This window comes from Gymnodraco acuticeps, unplaced genomic scaffold (assembly GCF_902827175.1).
Source record: "Gymnodraco acuticeps unplaced genomic scaffold, fGymAcu1.1, whole genome shotgun sequence".
In the NCBI taxonomy this organism is placed as follows: Eukaryota; Metazoa; Chordata; class Actinopteri; order Perciformes; family Bathydraconidae; genus Gymnodraco; species Gymnodraco acuticeps.
The window spans coordinates 8,768-26,764 of record NW_022991937.1 but is presented as its reverse complement, the minus strand read 5'-3'; the positions used below and the strand labels follow the sequence as shown (position 1 = coordinate 26,764).

Genomic DNA, 17,997 nt, shown 5'->3' with positions numbered 1-17,997 from the left:
TATCATCAAAATCTTAAAGTAGCGACAGTAAAAGTAGTCATTTTGCAGATTGGTCCATTTCATAATGATGTATATGATGTTTTATGATCATGAAAGTGTTATCAAATGTGTTTGAATGACTGTGTATACTGCAGGGTAGATTCTGAATTTACTCCAGGTGTAACTAAAGTCTGATTTAAGACTTGACTATATTTCACATCATTAATCCAGATCTGTAAAGTAACTAAATGTAAATAAATGTAGTGGAGGAAAAGTACATGATTTACCTCTGAACTGTTGTGGAGTAGAAGTACAAAGTAGCATAAAATAGAAATACTCAAGTAAATTACAAGTATCTTAAATTGTACTTAAGTACAGTACTTGAATAAGTGTACTTTGTTACTTCCCACATCTGAAATCAGATATTACTTCAAGTCATGTGATCATTTCTTAGTATTTGATCCTTCAACTTGGCCTCAGGAAATGCAAGGACTTCACAGTTTTGGCAACAAGTTTTGGAGAAAGCAAATCGGAGGCTTAAAAAGAGACAGGGAGGTGCATCTTCATCATCTTCATCATCAAGCATGCAAGAAGTGTAAATAGAGGACGGTGAAGGAGACACTGAGGAGGACCACGCTTCGTGTGGGGTGAGTACCAAACGCTGTCTCCTGGTACTCATCTGAGTAACTCACTCAAAAAGTTATGTGCATCCCTGCCTATGACCCTTCAAATAAATACAACGGAATTTCCCCCACTCACATATCAATGATTTACAGGTGGAGTGGTACCTAATTCAAAGACCTGATGATTTGTTTATTCATTTGTTGCTCCGTCTCTTGGTGCAACAGACACCCCACTAGAGAGCACCTGTTCTAGGATCTCATCAATGACATTGCACTCGTAATTGACCTGGTCCAGTTCCAATGGCACGTAGGAGAGGAGAAGGCGCCCGACGTTGTGCCTCAGCTCAATCAAACTGAGAAACAAAACCAAAAAACAGAATACGTCATTATTCTACGGCTGCTGAGTTCAGGAATCCGATAAATCAGGTATTGATCATCTATCAATCTAACCTTCTGGATGTTTCCGAGCTTGACTGTGTGCCAGAGGTAGATGCCTCTCCTGCCTCCTCTGGATCTGTTTGTACGGTGGAATCAGAGGCTCTGTGTGGAGTTGTACTGCTCTCTTGTGCGTTATCCTTCTCCTGCTGCAGGCTCAACCTGAACTCCCACTGGGATACCAGGTTGGTCTTTTCCTCTTCCAGACTGGTCAACTAGTGAGTGAACCCCAGGAGAAAAGAACATTATCAAAGAAGGCAGGTCAACATCAATTACACAAAGGTACACACACATATCTACACGGGCTAGCAAATAAAGGGTATATTATTGAGAAATGAAATGTAACAAAAGACAACAACAACAAAAAACAATATGCTTGTCGATATACGTTTGATTTATCATAATCTGTCTAAGGTAAAAGAAGAGAGGCAGATTCTTAACGCATGTGGAATAAATAACTAAACTACAGTGCCATTATAAGAAATGATTTAGCATTGTTGGTATTATTATGAAAAATTGTGTAATTTGACATCTTCAGTAAGCAGAGATTGGCTTAGGGGAGGAAGTAATAAAGACATGTGACACTGTTGGCTTTGGTCTTTTTATGGGATTTGATGAAAATAAAGCGTAACACCAGTCTAGTACGCCAGTGGTTCCCAACGATTGTTGTCTCGTGTACCCCTTGAGCTGGTCGCCATTCTATAAGTACCCCCTCACTCATCTGTTATAATTTGCCTAAATTTGTTCGTGTATTAAACCCTTTGTTATCGTGTTAACCCAACTGCTCCTAAATGAAAATCACTTGCATAACTCACATTCAATACAAATGCATTTAAACTTGAAATGTACACTTGTTGTCAGGTAAAGAAATTATGTTAAGACTCACTACTTATTTAGGAAGCCAATCATGTCTTTTTTAAGGAGAAGACCCCTCCACTCTGAACAGTCACTTTTATCTGTCATATTTGAAAAGAAACAATGTTATTTTCTGTATTCATGTAAGACAAAAGTTATTTATTTATTTGGCGATGAATGCACCTGCATACCCCCTGCGATCCCCTCAAGTACCCCTAGGGGTCCCTGTACCAGTGGTTGGGAACCACTGTTGTACGCTACACTGCATATACAGCTGTAACACTGACCTGTGAGCGCAGTTCATCATGCTCCTTTTGTCTTTCATCCAGCTGTCGCATCAGACAGTCAACTTGCATAGCAATCTCGTCAAAGTCCTTTTCCTCACATTGGGCAGTACTGGGTTTGGTGGCTTCCAGTGAAACCTTTTCCTTAATAAGTTCTTCCACTTTCTGTTTGGCCTTCTCAAACAGACCTTTGTAGTCCTTCACCTCAGATTCCTCCGTCTGGCTGGCCTGGTTGGAGCTCTCCTTCATCACACTGCTCAGCTCCTGCAGTCTGCTCTGCGTGTCGTGCAGTTGGCAGGTAAGACTGTGCACCTGCTCTTTAAAGGAGTCTCTCTCCTGAGCGATTTCCTGCATGAGCTCTAGAAGCTGGTCCTGCTGTCCCTGTACCTCAATCACACTGGGGTGGGGATGTGGAGAGTCTTTTTGAGCCCAGGAAGGTCCAGCTTCTTCCTCACTATCTTCATGATGTGTCACTCCATTCTGCAAGGTGAGCTCTCCTTGATTCTCACAATGAGCATCTCCACTGCTCGCTTCCTTCCTTACACTTTGCTCCACACTGCAGACACCTGAAGGCTTTGTTATATTAGATGTACTCAGCCCCACTCTCTCAGTTGGAATTTGGTCCTCCTCTTCCTTCTTTACTTTGGGTACATCTGTTTGGGTGGTGCTGGTGGACACCCCTGTGGGGGGTGCTGTGGAGGTACTGGTTCCCACAGCTGCAGACGCTGAGGAGCTCGTTCCCGCAGCATTTATGTCTGGGCCGTTATCCAAAGCAGCATCATCGCTGCACTCCATCAGCATGCCCATGTCAGCATCACTTTGCTCCACCTCGGTCTTCACTTTAGTCAAGTCTACGGACAGATTTGTTGGCTTGGGGGTACTGACCGTCTCCAAGATGCATATATCATCATCAGTATCCTCATCATTTTCATTGAGAACTGATGGGTCTAATTTGCCCTGATGGAAGCCATTCTGTCTCAGCCTTTTGGAGGTTATTTGTGGAGAAGCCGGCTGGGTTCTTTTCCCCCTGCTGTGCACACAAAGCACAATTAGAATGCTTCTTGAACAAAGTCACATGGATACATTTATGCTTGTAAACAGCAGATAAAAACTACCTCTGGGGGAGATTTGCCAGTGAGAAAACACCGGATATATATGGAAGATCACTGCTACTTGAAGGGCTGCAAGCTAGAGAGAAATAAAACAGATATTTTTTAATCTCTAAAACGTTTTCTCTCTCTCTTTCACACACATAACACCGAACGCAGACACACATACCAGCTTGTGAAAGGGGGGAGGACATCAGTGGAATGGAGAGAGCTCTCGCAGCCCCCCCTTGGGGCAACATGTTGTTAAACCTACTCTTTGGGGTAGTATGTGTGGAGGGGGAAGCAACAGCCTGTCAACAAGAACAACACAAAGAAAAAAAGTAGACAGTTAAACACAAACGGCTTCTTCAGTAAAATTACATCACAGTTAGTCGTCTCTCCCAACCTGTATTTGGGCCTTTTTCTGCTTGGCGAGATCAGCCAAATGCGCCTCCTCAGCCTAGAAAAATAAATCTATATTTTAGTGCTATTAGAGAAATCTGTACTTTTAAATAATTAGAAACAAATACTATCATTAAAATAACTTGTTATACCCAGGGGTGCACATAACTTGTTTGCCCTGGTTCTCAAAGGAGCACCTGGAGATGTTGCTTGGGGCTCATCCTTAAAATGAAATAAACCGTAACTTTTGAGGGGGTCTTGACTTTATTTGCCAGACACACGGCACTGAACACACATGCAGAGGTGAACACAGAACACACATGCAGAGGTGAACACAGAACACACATGCAGAGGTGAACACAAGACAACATTAGCAGGACCAGTAATCCTACAAGCTGTCATCACTACCCTCCTGACTGTTCTCCTCACTGTCTTCCTCTCTGTCAGACATGGTAGCTGATGATGTAGGCCTACTTCTTTCTCTCTGGTTGAGTCTGCGATTAGCTGCTTGCATCCACAAGTCAACAGCTGGTTTTAGGTCGAAAGTCTCTGTTGTGATCATCTTAGACAAGTGGATGTAATCAAATAAGTATGTGAACATAACCAATAACCTACCATAGCCAATAAGAAATGAATGTAACTTATTTTATTTGTGTTGTTCATTCATATCTTATTTTACCGTAACATTTATTTATTTATGCATTTTTTTTATCTCTCCAGTTTTATAGGATATGTTTGGTTACTGTCCTATAGTATACATTGGAATGATTTCAAACCTGTTTATCCCAATAATTATAAAGGAGTGCCTTGGAAATATGTGTTTACATAAATTGTGACCAAACTGTTTGAACTTAGACTAAAGTGAACTATCTAAACACTCAAGAGTCCTTTACCTCACTGAGCTGTAGTTATCAGCCTCTCAGTCTGACTGGAGAGGACTCTCCCTCCACATTATTGTAGAAACATCTTCTTCTTACATCCGTTAGAGCAGCTAGCACCAGATTCTAATAACAACAGCGCCGGTACCGGACGGTGCGCCCTTCTCTCTCTCCCTCGCTCACTCGCATTTTGGCTGTGAGCTGCGGGTGCCAGATAAGCCAACGTACAGGGCAAATGAAACGTGTAACCGGGGTGAAAAGGGTGTTACATTTACTTTATTATGAATATTGTTACATCAAGGCCGAAAATTAGGATTAGCACCAATGGTCAAAAAAAAAAAGTTCCCTCCCAGAACTGCCAGCGCAGCGCCTCCACAGATCTGGCGCCCTAGGCGAACATCTATAACGTCAGTGCTACGTGCCGACCCTGAGTTCATATGCAACTCGCAAATATCTTTCTCTCTCTCTCTCCTCTCTCTCTCTCAATGTTGGTACGCAAATGCGCCTTTTTTCAAATGACCCGGTGCTCTTTTTTTAGCGGAGGTGTGCATGCGCACCTGCGCACCAGTTATGTGCAGCCCTGGTTATACCCAACTTGTTACCATGTGGAAGAAACAGGTAAATTACAGAATAGGGTGCGTCCTTACCTTTTGCTCTTGAATCCTCATGTCTTCCCTTTCTCTGTAGATATTACACAAGCACAAGTTAGGCAAGGCAAGTCACTTCCTTTATTATGCTTAAATAATGTATTAAAGAAGATTTTTGCAGATTAATACAAAAATATATGATCAGAAAGTCGGCCAGTCGATTACAGATGAGGATAAAGATACGAACCTCAGAAACATTTAGGGTGTGATTGATTTCACAATATATGCAATTCATTTTGAGTCCGAGCACTAAATGACCTTTTTGGGCAGTGTCAAAAATGAACATAGGGACTCACTTTAGTTTATACGTCTTGCGGTATGAAGGTTGCAGATCGTCATCTGAGTCCACATGCTCCTGTTCTGCCTGGCAGCTCCTGGGAGAGAAAATGAAGATGCTTCTCATTTCAAATCAAAGAACAATGTGGCAAAAGTTGGAGTAGTATTTCTGTGGACGACTGAGATTCATGTTAAATAGAAAAGACAACTTAAACTTAATTAATGTGCATTTAAAAAAAGCGGAATAGTTTTGGCGAAAACTAAAAAGGTACCATGGGGTACAGGAATTCGTTTTGGTTTCAAGACCCTGGTTCACGGAGGATACCAAAAAAGTCCTAGAAAGTCAAGGTAAACTTAACTATGTGCATTTAAAAAAGAGGAATAGTTTCGGTAAAAACTAAAAGGTACCATGGGGTCAGATTAGAATTTTCCAAAGGGGGGTTCGTTTAGCATGAAACACTTGAAATAACTAAAGGACAAGTTAAACAAGAAAGAGGAAAGAAAGGGAGGTCATCGAAAACTATTTCTGCTAAAAAGTTAGCAATGATTGAGAGTCAGACCTAAACATTTCAGATGTGTGTATCTCACACTGCACTGTAACTTTAATTCATGTATCTTTGCTTTTAAATGAGTGTTTTTAAATGTCATTTCATAATATTTTTCTTAATGCTCTTAATGTCTTTCATTTTTGTAAAGCACTTTGAATTGCCTTGTGTTGAAATGTGCTATATAAATAAACTTGCCTTGCCTTAAATGATGTTTTGACCTATAACCACGCCCTGTAGAGGTTATTAACTATCATAAATCTACTCAGCCATTTCACATTTGACTCCTAACCCAACTGTCTTGATTAGGCACCGCTCAGTAGTCATTACAGCTATAAACAGACAGTCAATCTGCACCTGGAGATACATTTGGAGTCAATAGTATGATTATTGTGATTGAATCATTTGAAAAACATCTGTTTATGTTTAGAAGTTTGTTAGTGGCTCTAGTATCTGATGTATCCACAGGCGTGTGTGTAGATCTAGACATACTTATATGGAGTATAACTTGGCATTTAAAAAAAAAGGAGATGTGGATAGAAATTAGGGCTGAAGGGTTAATCGATTTGAAATCGAAATCGCAATTTGAAATGATGCGATTATCAAATCGCAAAGCCTGCGATTTTTATTAACAATTTTTTTATTGTGTGTCAATCATCCACAACAATCAGAAGTGCTGTGCTCCACATGTACCAGCCATTGTTAATCAATCAGAAGTAGTCCATGATAGAAGGTGATAGACAGATTGATCCAATCACCTGCCAAGTGCTTTTGAAAGTGCCTGCCCTTTCCAAATGGCTTCCAATGGAGCTTTCCTAGATGGTTTGGTGAAACAAACCATCTGATGCCCCGGCCACACGAGGACGAAAACGGCTAAACGCATAGGATTAACGCAAACGCAATCGCAAAAAAGCTTCCGTCCACACGCAATAGTCATCCGGATAGTGTCTGTCCACACGAGACAGCTCCGTTTAGCTCCAACCGCTGGAGAAGCTGCAGTACATATGCAGGAGCCTGTACATGGCGCTGTAACTTCCTCCACAAAAGCAGCGAAGAAGCATGGTTGTCATGGTTGCCCTTCTGTTTATTCTCCGCGGTGGGGGCCGAGGGAACCCGGCAGAGTTTTTCGCCAGTCAACGTGTATTAAAGTTTAAATCTTCCGGACAAAATTATAAAAGTGCCGGTCAAAGGTCTTCTTTGTTATTTATTGAGCTTTAAAACAAATGAATAACGAATCTATGTAATAATAAAATACACGGAGCCTCTCTTTTTCCTCCCTCTCTTCGGACAGCGTCAGTGTCTGTTTCATGCAGCAGCTGATCCAGTAATGAGTGACCCGGCCGACAGTAAAAATAAACATATTTATAACTAGTTTAGGTAGTTTGAGAGGTGTCTCCGTCCTGTCAGATTAGACTTCACTCGCGTTTATGTCCATATAAGAAAGATAAATAATCTGAATTCAGTGTGCAGTTTACTTTGACGCGGGGGTGAGCAGCAGAGGTGGGGAGAGGCGGGGCTATTGCCTCATCATTATCAGAAAATGATCGTATAGGGCGTACACACGGAGCCGTTGGACCCCCCAGAGCGTTGCGTATGCCGTTCAATCCACCTTGGGACCCGTTATCGTTTCCGCAGTCGTTTAGTGCCGTATTCGGTCGTCCTCGTGTGGCCGAACGGTCTATATGACACTAAACAGTAACGCAAACGACCGTTTTTGTCCTTGTGTGGCCGGGGCATAAGTCAGGTTAGTAATGCTCCATCACATGTTTCTATTACAGGTTGAATCTTAAACTGAAGCTTGACTTTAAAGCAACCCAACGGAAGTTTCATGTAAGTTTGGTTCTTTCACTCGTACAGATGTAGCACCTCATTTCAGACTCCAACTTACAGCTTCCTGCCTAAGACCAGTATCGAGGAATGTTAAGCCCGCCCACTATTTTCCAAGAGGGCGTTGCCAGATTTTCAATTTCAGGTTTTAACCGCGCTTCATTCACAAATACAGAAAGACAAGTTTCATGGACTTTCAGTTGTGTTTTGAAGAACATTTGAACACGTCAATATTTTAGATCAACTAAACTATATCCAATCTTGTAATTCAATAATATATAGTCTTCATATATTAAATAATCATAATAATAATGTAAATGTTTACATTACACTTCTTTATTTGTTATGCTCATACTTTTACCTTTACAATCGTTTGCTTTAATATGCAGTATATTTTTTGTATATTTTTGTGTTTGCTTCCTCCTGCTCCCTTTCGGACACATACTGTATGATTTATTATTATTATGAAGATATTATTAAGATAAGATAAGATGTTACTTTATTGATTGAACATTTTAGTTTAGAATGTGCTGTCCCATGGTAATTCAGAAGGCTCACAGGTCACATTCCGACCATTATTTAAAACAATAGGTGCTTTCACACCGTCTACAGTTTGATTTGTATAGACAGAGGGAGCTCTGTGACTGAATGGCCAGCGATTAGGTGTGGCGCATTTATCATAGGTGATCAGAGCTAACTGCCTGCCGTCAGATTTCATTTAAAAAACAGATCTGATTTTAAGACTATTTCTGCGCTCATAAAGAATGATAAGAATAAGAATAATGCGTATTGAACTGGTTTCATTAATTAGTGAGTTTATTTAACAGTATAACCGCCAATCGGGTCAATTTGTGTGATGTGTGTTGTGTGTGTGCAATGTAACTTTTTTTCAATAAAATATTAAAGTCTCCCAGTCCGTGACTTTTCCTGAAAGTGTGTTATGTAGCACCCTATGTTGTTAAAAATGGCATTCTAATAGCGGGATTTGACAGTTTTAGGTAGAACCACTGGCGGTTCTAGTGTTAAGGTAATTAGGTAGGCTACAGTAGAAGCCCTTTTTTATCAGTAACGAATTTAGCAGTTGAACATAAAAGTCAACTAACTGAGGGTCACTTGCAATGACAGTGTTGTGTCTAACTGTAAACTTGTCACTCAGAGTAACCTACAGTTAATTTAGCTGCTGGAGAAGAAAGATCGGGGGGGGGAGGGGGGGAGAGAGCTGTGGTTGATGGGCCATTAGTTGTGTAAATACACAGCTGAGAGCTGCCGTTTCATTCAGACTGTTTAAAAACGGTAACAACGGACTATTTTTCATAGCGGATGCATGTCAATTTAAATCAATACATACAACTATTTTTTAAATCAATAAAAACATTTTCTAAATCCATAAAAGCATTTCAATTAATATTGGGAGTCATGTCGTTACTTTGTTGAGAATGTGGCCATGTAATAGCGGGATAATTTGCAGCGACTTGTTCCTTATGGGGAAAATAACACCCATCTGCCGACGAGGCTCCATTAAAATATAAATATTTTTAGTGAATTACTGAGTTTAGGCACGTTAATAACGTTTTAATGAAGTTGAATACAGTATATTCATATTTGTCAGTGATTTCATGTCAATTCGGCGAACATAAACATAAATGATCGTGGTGAAGATGATGATTAAATTAGGATTAAAAATCGAGAGCCGAGCTGCATTTCCTCCCGTTCGTTTTTTTCGACTAAACAACATTATTTTGTTAAATAACAACATGTCTCTTATTTAGCACAGAGTATGATATCCGTGACATATGGATCTTAACAAAGTTCCGCAGTACATCCAGGTACTGTATCTGACTTTATTTCACATGAGCTCCAGTGTGGAACCCCACTGCACCCCCTGGTGGATCAATGATCCATTGCAGCTGGCTTCATTATAATTACATTTATTTATCACGGGGGAGGTCTCAAGTCAAGCTGGAGGTTTTCCCTTGAGCGAGGGCAGATCACGTACCAATCACGGCCCTCGCGTTTCAAACTGTCTGAAATGAAGCGCTACATCTGTAGCTCGGGCTGCGGGGGTGCTAGAGACGGGAGCACGTTGATACGACCTTCCTAGCCGGAGTTATGGCCGCATTTTACAATAAACTTCCGTTGGGTAGCTTAAAAACAAATATCGCAATTCGCAATATCTGTCAGGAAAATCGCAATTAGATTTTTTCCCAAAATCGTGCAGCCCTAATAGAAATGTATATTAGTTTATTCATCACAGAAGCTTATTATCATTGCAAGTGGGTTTTAGAGAATGCTTTAGTTACCTGAACTGCGGATCCGGGTTCAAATGGCAGGACCATTTATCTGGCAGCTTGTCGGTGTCGATCCCATCAGGGAGTTTGCGCCAGTGCAAACACTCATCACACATCACCCAGTTTTGATCCGGTCGCTTCCTAAGGACAAAGAAAGAGACAAGTATCAGAGCATGCAGGAAGCAAACATTGCTAGACAAATATGTAGAAATATAGATCACACGATGATAGTCCCTGCAAAATGTACTAACGTGGTATCTTCCATGGGTATGGTGTTGTTTGGATTCTCTTGTTTTTTCTTGTAGTTTATTTCATTCCAGTACTCCTCCAGTTTGGTCCCCAAGCTGTTCATTGTTTTCCTATAAAAAGAAATGAATACTTCAGATTTCTGTATTCCTGGGCCTTAATCATACCGATATAATCAAAACAGAATTGATAGCATTACCTGTACTTATCTGTCTCATCAAAGCTCTGTTTGTTGTGGGTAGGTTCCAGAAAGAAACACTCTATGATCCCAATGACCCCAACACCTTTGTTGTTGGCCTGCAGAAGGCAACGGTTCAGAAACATGAATACCAGATGATGACATTTAGAAACCCTTGAAAATGTGTAATATACAAACACGCTCCACAAAACAACACCAACTCACCTTGAGCTGGCAGCCTACACGTTCATAGGCTTTGATGAGCCGATTCTTGTGATACAGCATAATGCCATACTGGTCTTTACTTCTGGTGTTATAGCCAAAAGTGATGGGAATGCGTTTGGGCTAAAATAAAATGTAAGGGAAACTCAAGAAACACGTGACAAGACAAAGACAAGACAACAATTTCCCAAATCATACACAATTATCTATTCTCTGTGAAGAAAGGATACCAGGAAAGCGGGCTTGTAGTGGTCCTTTCTGACGAAGGCCAGTGTCTTAGCAATGAGCTGAGATTTCACCTTTTGACCCCGTACGATGATCTGCATCCGAGGCTTCAAGTAGAGAATACTGCAATATGCCTGCGGACAGTAGAAACACAATTATAACCTCATACAAATGAAGAGATATCAAAACTAAGTATCAGGTTTTAAGGAAATCAACTTTTCTCTTGGACACAACACAGATTACCTACAATTAAATGGATTCAATTTGCCTACTCATCGTAAGATTTAAAAAAGAAAAATAATATGTTTTATAAACCTAAATTAAAGATAGGGTAGGTAAGAATGGAGAAACCAGCTCGAGTGCGCTAGAATTTCAAAGTACACAACCGAAAAAGATCTGCCCCTTCCTTCAGACTTCCTTACAGAGCCCTTCCTCCAACACACACGAACGCGCACATGACCAATGAGGGCACGAGATAAGTTTGTGCACAGATGGAAGGCTGACAGGCAGGTAGGCCATCCAGTTATTTTAGCCGGGCCGGCTCAGATGATTGGTCTTGCTTTTTACAGCGCCACGGCTTCCACAGATGAAATATTTGTTTGTAAAAAAACGACCTGCCATAATGCAAGGAATTGTATTATGCTGTTATAGCATACTGATTTCTATTCATCCAATGTTTTTTGACTAATACCGGCACAGTTAACATAACGTATCTGAATATATACACATGTTGGTTATACATTACTCAAATAAACAAGTAGTCCTTGATCAAGTAGTTATACAGCTTTAATTTGAAGGGGTTCATTGATTGTAAGGAAAAAACATGCAACAATGATTCTAATGGGGGAGGCAGGGCCTGGGGGCAGGGCTGATTTGGGGTGACACATCGCAGGAGGGCCATAAATCTTGCTTTAGATTACAATTACAACACTTAGATGTTAAATGAGTCATCCTGGAATTTCCCAGTCGTAATTTGCATTTGTGTATTGGCATTTTGTCTGTCTCCTCCCATTTGGTTAACACACAAAACATTGTGTTGTCCCTGTCCTTGGGATGCAAATGGGAAGGCAGACAAAGCTCCTTGTGTGTCGTCCCTTACTCCCTGGCAGTATGAATCCTAAACACAATCCTCTGTGTTGACTCTGAAGCTAAGATAAGAATCCTTCTTCAAACTGGATCTCAGTAAAAACATTTAAACAGAAAAAACTCTTCCAGTTTTCTTTCACAACTCCCAACCCACTAAAAAATACATTCTCACTATTTGTAAACTGGAAGATTTGCGTTTTTTGACAAAACATTTGTACGTATAAGTTGCATAATGTACCCTAATTGGCTTCAGATTTCATGCTTGTATACGTATCACTATAAAATGTGTGACTGTGGGCCACATGCACAAAACAGCTACTTACCCGAAGTGAGGAAACACTCTCAGGGATGTTTGACTTGGTCGCTTGATTTGGACCTGGTTTTGGAGCAGCGTCCTTCATTGTCTCGTCGAATTCAGATGGTATTCGGATATCGTAGCGGTCCCTCTCAAAATCAAATTCTGATGGTTTACTAGATGTACTGTTAAAAATATAAAAGAAATACATGGGCGATCAGTCTTTATCATAATCTTTGAGTTATTGGGCCTCCCTAATACTAACAACTGACATCAAACAGCAAATCACATGCAGAACTATAGCGTTATTCATTGTTGCTAGGTAACAACCCTGCTGCTGTTTGTTGGGAACAGATTTAAAGCCAAAGTGGACACATGGTTGTGAAAACACATTTTAATACAAACATCTAGGTTTGACTTTTTATTACCTCATAGATCATGTTTAAATTAATGATGACTAGATTAGAATAGTTGATATAGTCTGATCAGGCATGTACAGGAGCTACTAGCCCTTGGTTTCTGAAATAAAACATAAAGGTTTGTGTGTGTGAAGAACCCACAGACCTGCGGAGATTCCAGATGATGATCCGTGTGCCGGTTTTGGAACTGATGCCGTCGATCTCAGCCTGAATTTCTTCCTCTTTGTTGAATGGGGAATAGCGCAGGATGTCCTGAAGACTGGCCTTGTGTTCTTCTCTTACACGGAGTATAGTCCAAGTTAAGGAAAACGTCGTAAATGAGGACAATTGAACATTCGTATATGGTGTACGATGACATTTGTATGTTAAGCAAACTCTTTGGGGTCTCATAATATTTTTCTACAACTCTTGTCTGAAGGATTGGAATGCTGTGTAACATTTTGAGCATACGGCTGTCAAAATGTCATAACGCTATTTAGTGTTTAGGATCTATCTGTTCTTGTTATTTTTCGGTTACATTTGATCTAGCACCCATTCCATCAGATGCTGGGATTTGCGTTTCATTTTCATCATTTACATATAGTTTACATGAAGCAATATGCCTTAACGCAGCAGGTAAAGGATATACTTGTTTTTTTCTTTCCGTTCAAAGCATACAATAGGAACAATTATTTGGTTAGCACCAATCTCTTCCAGGTAGGTTTGAGAGAGCATCCCAACGCAGGACACACTCTTTGACTTCGAAAACACGATGGCGTCTTTGCCGAGGCGCATGGATCCAGACTTGAAACCGTTGCCGTACATACCAATGGGCTTTACTCCCTTTATAGGAATCTTGTCACTGTAGCCAAAGCTTAAAGGGGGGAAATGCATAAAATCCTTTAGTGAGTATATGAATAACAGCATGGTTTATACATAAATGTATCATGTACAACATTCGTTTGGTGAGCCATTTCTAATTACCTGAGCATCTTGTGTATTTTATCTTTGTCCAGTCCATATCCATTATCCATAAAGCTAAGGCAGTCCTGCTTTTTGACCACAATCTTATCAATCCAGAACTGTTTGGCATTGACATCTGGATCATAGGCATTGTCTGTCGAGAGAAAGTTTGTTTAGGGGTGTAACAGAAAACAATTATACCCACTTACTTACTTTAATACTATCATTGTGTGATTCTTATTTGCTAATGTTTATCTTTATTTACTGGCTTTCACTTCTTTGCTAAGCTTGGGAAAAGTCATTCATAAGAAGATGTGTTGCAATGTTGCTAGTTACACTCCATGTGCACCAATAGTATGAATTGCAGCTTCTGTTGAACTGAAAACATTCCTGATACTGCCTCCCTAACTCATTATCGCCACCCTTGACCCCTCCCTTTCTCCTCTCTCTGTGTTTAAATATGCAACCCAAACTGTGATGGAAACTTCTGTGCAGCAATGCAGAGCCAAGGCTCAGGAAAGGATGGAAGCTGGAGCGGCTTTAGTCAAACACTGATATTTATTGAGAGTAGAATACGGCCGGAGAGATCACAAAGTATATCACACTTTCATGTGAGCCACCTAGCAACACTCTGAAGAGCACTGACCTGCCAGTGGGCAACTAGTTTTTGACAAGAAAGCTACTGGAGACTTCTAGAATTGTGTGAGTAACACTGTGTTTGTAGACTTCTCTGTTTCAGTGTGTGTACTCTGTATCAATGCTCTGTAGTTGATCTGACTGGAATTGTGTTTTTAAAAAACTCAAAACCGCTACAGCATCTGTCAGACAGAAACTTGGGAAAAGTCATTTGACTGAAACCATAAAAGTGAACTAACTGACTACTAGGGTTAACTTTGATTTAAACATTTGTAGAATACTAAGAGCTTTATTGAGTAGGTGTAACTGTATTAAGGGTTAAACTCATAACTTTATAACTTAGGGTTTAATGTAATTGACTTAAAAGACAATAAGAAATCAGGACGAAGCCAGTCTAGATTTCCTTTTGAGGGCCACCAGCTGCAGAGTTAACTAATTAAAAGGACGTTTCCCCACAGCTGTGAGAACTCAGCAATCAGGTGTCCATTTTAGGTAGCACTTTCCTGGAGCGTCAGCTTCAGCGTCAGACAGGCTAAGACTGGCAAAGACATTAGAGTCCTGTGGGAGTCAAAGACTGGCAAAGACATTAGAGTCCTGTGGGAGTCAAAGACTGGCAAAGACATTAGAGTCCTGTGGGAGTCACGAGGGAGGCAAAGAGGAGGCAAATCCTACTTTGATTGAGCTAAGTATCGCTGGGGTTTTTTCTTTTGTTTCATTTTATTTGGTTGTTTAGCCCCTCATGCTATAATCATGTGTATTTTCTCCATTCCTGTTCATGTGTCTTCTCGCAATTATCACTGGCCCCGTGTATCTCGTAATCGATATAACCGGCCTGCTCTCGTCTATCCCACATGCTCCACTGAGATCCAACATCTAGTTTCAGGCGGCCTGTGGAACTGCCAGTCAGCTGTTCCTAAGGCTGACTTCATCTCTGGCTACGCCTCCCTGCAGTCTCTGGATTTCCTTGCTCTCACTGAGACGTGGATTACTCCATCCAACACATCCACCCCAGCAGCTCTCTCCACTGCATATTCCTTCTCCCATACACCCAGACCCACTGGCAGAGGAGGTGGCACTGGTCTCCTGCTCTCTCCCAAATGGAGCTTTTCTCTCTTCAAGCTACCTAACTTTACTCCTTCCACCTTTGAATTCCATGCCGTCACAGTAACCCATCCTATACAGTTAACCATTGTTGTTCTCTACCGTCCACCAGGCGCCTTGGGGGACTTCTTGGAGGAATTAGATAATCTCCTCTCACACATCCCTGAAACTGGCCCTCCCGCTGTACTTCTCGGAGACTTCAACCTCCAGACGGGGAAGATAGACGAACTAACATCTCTGTTAACCTCCTTTGCTTTCTCACTGTCTCCGTCCCCACCGACTCATAAAGCTGGCAATGTCCTTGATCTCATATTCTCAAGGAACTGCGCTACTTCTAACCTCTCTGTAAACCCGCTCCACACATCCGATCACTTCTTCATTTCATTCTCTCTATCTAGGCCGCAAGGTGAACCTCGAAAAGTCCTTTAGAAAAGAAATCCCGCTCCACAGAAGTGAAACTACACAATCTTTAGTTCATAAAAAAGAACGATTCATGCTTATCCACCAAAAAAAATTTCGTCGCTAAAATTCCTGCCAATTCTTCTAGGCACGTAATTATTGGCTGAACTATTCCCTTCGAAGCGTAATAATATCTTGGTCCAAAGTCGTGCCACGGTTCATCACGTGATCGTGCTACACCAATTGGGTAGCTGCATATTGTCAACAGAAGTGAAAGATGGCGGCCGCCATGGTTTCATCGAGTAGCGGAGACGAGGAAAACGCACCAGAAAGTCTCAAAAAGTCAAAATTGTCAACACACAAACATTGTTACATGCATATTACGTCTGTGAAGCACGAAAAGGTTGATTGTTTTACCAATACAAGATGGAATACGTACAGGACAAGCTTACAACGGTCGCTCGGCTTGAAGGGAGACTCTCGGAACGTGGTGGCTGAAAACCACAAGCACTGTCTTGATTTCGAGTTCGAAGATATTCCTGAGGACGCTGGCTTCCACCACACATGCTACATAAGGTTTACCGACACAAAGGCCATGACGAAGGTGGAAAGACGGCTCGCACGTGAGGGAGATCAAGACGTTAGGGAGGACCTTGAGGTCGAGCCCATCCCATCGACGTCTCGCAGCACGTACCGAAGCCAAACAGAGAAGCTACGATCAAGGTCAGGCCTGCCAATCGCAGGCTCTGGCCCCGTCCTTCCTGCCCTGTGCATTATATGCAAGATGAAGGAGAAAATGATCATCAAAGCAGGCAAGCGACAAAGGGATCAACTGTGTAAGGCTGAAACATTAAAAGCAGGTAAGCAAACCCCCTCCCCCACCCACACACCACACACACACTACACACACCACACACACACATTCTCTGTGGTTGAATAACTGAAAGGTACAATTATGTGTGAGAGATACGTCAACAAACTCATTGAGTTGTCCTTTTTTTCCGTTTAGGCAAATTGCAGAAAGCTGCTGAGAAGAAAGATGACCAAAGTGTTCTTTTACATATAAAAGACAAAGACTGTGTGGCTCTGGAGGTGCGGTACCACAAAAGCTGTTACAGTCAGTACACCATGTTTTTGCTGAGACCTGACAAACCAGAGACAGAACAGTAAGTTATTTCTCCTTGGATTGCTTTACCTATTTGCACTACCACCAGACTGAAGTCCAGGTGTGTGTCGGCGATGGCTATATATATATATATACACATACACATACTTAACATTATAAGTAAACATCCAATTTCCTTCTGTTATATGTGCACACAATCACAACACTTATTCATTTATCCATTTATTTACTTCTCATTCATGTGTTGTAGGGATGAGGCAATGTTTGATGCCAGTTACAAGCTGTTCTGTGAGAGGATCATCCGCCAGAGGCTGCTTGTCAACAATGAGGTGCTTAGAATGGGCCAGCTGAGGCAGGCCTTCATTGACATGGTGAAAGCAAACGAAGGTGTTGATGCTTCAAACTACAGCTAACTGCAATGTAATACAAGTCTTATTATTTATCATGTGCAAGGCCAGCTTTAAACAAAATGTGTATGACAGGCCTATTTGGAGAAACCCCCATGATGTGTAGTGTGTAGTGTTGTTTGTGATGATGTGGGCCTTTATTTGGCTTCTTTGGTGTTAAATGTGCTGTATGGCAGATAGGTTCTAGTCTGTAATGTCTTGTATCACCTCCACCACTCTGCTTTTGATGGTACTCCTGTGACTCGTAATTGTCACTGTTTTGTTGTGTTACAGACAGGATCTGTTGAAGAAGAGGCTGGCTCAAGATTTCCCTCAGCTAGCGTTTCACATGCCCACCAAGCGCAACGTCTGCGAACTGGTTTTTGCTGAGACTCTGTCAAAGGATGCACTCGTGGACATGCTACCAGATCCATCCGGTACGGAAACAACACAGTCCAGTGAATTGAGCCAGACAGACAGCGACAATGAAACAGGGAGAACAAAGTGCCAAACAACACATGAGGACACAAGGACACTGTATACAGCAGCGTTGTTTTTGAAAAGACTGCTTAGTGACACTCCTGGCATGTCATGCCCATGGCCTCCCAC

At 41.4% G+C, this 17,997-nt stretch overlaps 1 protein-coding gene across 3 annotated transcripts; it reads right to left on the bottom strand.

Moving 5' to 3' along the window:
• Positions 1-771: 771 nt before the first annotated feature.
• morc3a (MORC family CW-type zinc finger 3a) lies at positions 772-14,480 on the bottom strand. Of its 3 annotated transcripts, none has more exons than XM_034200369.1 (17): positions 13,762-14,477; positions 13,425-13,651; positions 12,944-13,085; positions 12,408-12,564; positions 11,004-11,132; positions 10,777-10,896; positions 10,573-10,670; positions 10,379-10,486; positions 10,140-10,268; positions 5,488-5,565; positions 5,192-5,225; positions 3,671-3,724; positions 3,455-3,575; positions 3,292-3,364; positions 2,180-3,203; positions 1,053-1,252; positions 772-955 (listed from the first exon to the last, which is right to left on the bottom strand). In XM_034200369.1, the coding sequence occupies exons 1-17, from the start codon at positions 13,809-13,811 to the stop codon at positions 793-795; spliced, it is 2,907 nt and encodes a 968-aa protein (XP_034056260.1). In that variant the 5' UTR covers positions 13,812-14,477; the 3' UTR covers positions 772-792. The 3 variants fall into 3 exon arrangements, with proteins under 3 accessions (XP_034056260.1, XP_034056259.1, XP_034056261.1); XM_034200368.1 differs by having other exon boundaries at positions 2,180-3,206; positions 13,762-14,475; XM_034200370.1 differs by lacking the exon at positions 772-955 and adding an exon at positions 1,924-1,993 and having other exon boundaries at positions 1,065-1,252; positions 2,180-3,206; positions 13,762-14,480.
• Between the last annotated feature and the right edge of the window lie 3,517 nt (positions 14,481-17,997).

Coding starts and splice junctions, on each gene's coding strand:
- morc3a (XM_034200368.1), bottom strand. CDS start 13,811: ATGGATAATGGATATGGACTGGACAAAGATAAAATACACAAGATGCTC. Junction 1,253..2,179: donor ATGATGAACTGCGCTCACAG/GTCAGTGTTACA, acceptor TTCACTCACTAG/TTGACCAGTCTGGAAGAGGA. Junction 956..1,052: donor AGCTCGGAAACATCCAGAAG/GTTAGATTGATA, acceptor TTTGTTTCTCAG/TTTGATTGAGCTGAGGCACA.